General features: G+C 38.0%; 1 protein-coding gene across 1 annotated transcript; it reads right to left on the bottom strand.

Annotated features, from left to right (window-relative positions):
- Positions 1-355: 355 nt before the first annotated feature.
- Positions 356-815, bottom strand: LOC138521144 (large ribosomal subunit protein uL1). The gene has a single exon (XM_069633719.1). It carries the CDS (start codon positions 787-789, stop codon positions 379-381), a length of 411 nt encoding a protein of 136 aa, XP_069489820.1. The 5' UTR covers positions 790-815; the 3' UTR covers positions 356-378.
- Between the last annotated feature and the right edge of the window lie 1801 nt (positions 816-2616).

Raw genomic sequence — 2616 nt, 5'->3', positions numbered from 1 at the left:
GGACTCCATCGTCTCCCGTGGCCTCTGATCCCGGAACCTCCGATCAAATAATGTTAATCGTCTAAATCAAAATAGAAAATAAACAGATTAAGTACATAGCACAATACTAACTTCATCCTTTTGCCAAAAATAAAACATGCTTGGTAAAAATACTTCGTTTTTTTTTTTCTTTTTTCTGAAATTAAACACAAGTTAAAAGAAAACAAACACATATAAAACAGCATTCAATATTTAATACACTTTCTCTCTGCACACCAACCACGAGCTTCCGTTATATGTGCATTTATTTATTTATTTATTTATTTATTTATTTATATTTTTTTTTTTTTTTTTTTTTTTTTCAGGCTTTATAAAATTTTATTTTCATCACTGCAGGATTTAGTACAGGCGCTGGGGTTTCCCCATGGTGCTCTTGATGTAAAGAGCACGCACGTTCTGCCAGTTCTTTTTCAGCAGTGACACCAGGAAATTTATGGCAAGGTGGATGTTGTACACCAGCTCATCGTCCGTCATCTTCACGTGGCCAACCGCAACAGCAAGACAGAGGACCTTTTTCATCTGAAACTTGATGGTGGACTTCACTTCATCAACTTTGGCAACCATGTTTTCATTATGGGTCAAGAGCGAAGGGAATTTTCCAGCCTTGTTCAGACCAGGTCCAAGGATACGAGGAATCTGCTTAATCAAGGACTCTGAGGCCAAGAAGGCATCATATTTCTTTGCTAGTTTCTTCACCATCTTTTTGTTCTTGTTAAGCTTCTTCAGAGCCTCAATGTCCATGTGGGGCATGTCGACCGCCTTAGCCTCGTCACAATGCTGCCACCATGGGCAAACTCACTGACTTATTTACGACAGAGAGCTATATGTGGTAGTCTTGTGGTAATTTCCACTACCTTATATACGGTAGGGAGCTATGTTCAGAGAGTCTCTCTTCCCGTTGGCTCATGTACCTCCAACAAGTTATACTACAGTCACTCACAATTATTCATACTGATTCTGACATACACACATCTGTCTTAAAATGACCATTGCACTGTTTAAAAATCTCCCCACATCATTGGCATTGTAATGGTAAATAGAAAATAAACCACCCGTCTGTTTTCAAATATTTTCTGTATTATAAAATTTGCATTTAGACATGATCTCATTCTTTACAGCAATAAAAGGGAACAATCAAAGCATTTTCAATGACACACTGCAATTATAGTGGCGGAGAACAGAACTTAAATTGCAACATTAGCACTTGATTAAGACACGCACGGGACTTTCATTTTTCTACACTGACTGCATACTTTCGTGCACACACACAGCTCCCCCAGTTAGGTAATTACCTTATCTGTTCAGAGGATTCTCTCTGTGAATGTGGCTCTCTTGGCTTAACTCCAACAAAAAGGAACGCTTGCCTTCTCAAGCCGGGGTCATTGCCTGGAATTCTCAGCTTTTTCAGATAGGACTGCCTCTGCCATTGGAAAGGTAATTCTTTCAGCTTTCCCCAGTCTCGACTGCAGCAGGACACCCCCACAGCCAGGTCTTCTCCCCCGTAGTGCAGAAAGATGTCTGCCTCTCTTTTTCCCTGCTACTGCCCACTAAAACTTTCCTCTCAGCCCTCTTTATGACGTGTTCCAATGAAATCCATCATCTCTCATCCTCCTACTTTTAAACAATAGCTTCGCTTATACATTTGCAATTGTTGCAAATCTGACTTCCTTCCTCCTGCAGTTACTGTGCACAACAACACGGATAATCAGAACATGACGGTAGTACATTTAAACCATGGAACATACGTGGTTAAACAGGTAAAATATAATGTTTTTTATTTACAGGTTCCAAAGGATGCAATTGTGTCAATTGGGGGATTAACATTGTTCCATGTAACAAATGATGTTTGGGAAAGCCAAGTGGAAAATATCGATTTTTTTCAAAGGGATACTTTTCCAATAGATCCAGATGTGGAATATTTATTGAATCACAAAGAAAGACATGTTATGAAAATGAATTTGCGAAAAAACAATATTACAATTAGTAATCTGGGCATAATAGAAGTGGAAAGATTTAATTGGGGAACCTGGGGGGAACGCTCAATAGTGGGTTTGGCTATCTTGGTGCTAATCATGGGTGGATGGTTGATTGTGCTATCAGTAAAAATGAAAATGTTACTGATTTTACTGACTACGTCAGGAAGAGAAAGATATCCCAATACACATGCATTTTAAGAGAAAAAGAAAGAACAAGTTGTTTTTAGAGATTGGCTTGGATTATAGCCAAGTTCTAAAAAACAAAAGGAGGGTATATGTAAGGATATTTGGCATGTTACAGCACAGAGTACAGTACTACTGCACAAGTAGCATTTTTTTTTTTGCAGCACCACCACAAGGGTGCGGTGCATTGCTATATGGGTTAGCAGATTAACAAGGAAAGACAGACTATTCAGTCAAAAACGATTTTAACATATAAGATGCAAATCTATTTTTACAGTTAAAAGCACACGTGTTCATTTAAAAATGCACACTATTTTTCACCTGAAATGCCTATATTGCTAGAGACACATTTGAAAATTAACAGCTAACATATTAACCATTAACCTGACTAATAAAACCTTATTTTAATATAAATCAC

Source organism: Ambystoma mexicanum, chromosome 13 (assembly GCF_040938575.1).
Source record: "Ambystoma mexicanum isolate Mex_15411 chromosome 13, UKY_AmexF1_1, whole genome shotgun sequence".
Classification (NCBI taxonomy): domain Eukaryota; kingdom Metazoa; phylum Chordata; class Amphibia; order Caudata; family Ambystomatidae; genus Ambystoma; species Ambystoma mexicanum.
Note: the sequence above shows the minus strand (reverse complement) of the source record. Positions and strands in the feature narration are given on the sequence as shown.

Excerpts from the sequence above, each read along its gene's own strand:
- LOC138521144 (XM_069633719.1), bottom strand. The coding sequence starts at position 789 with ATGCCCCACATGGACATTGAGGCTCTGAAGAAGCTTAACAAGAACAAA.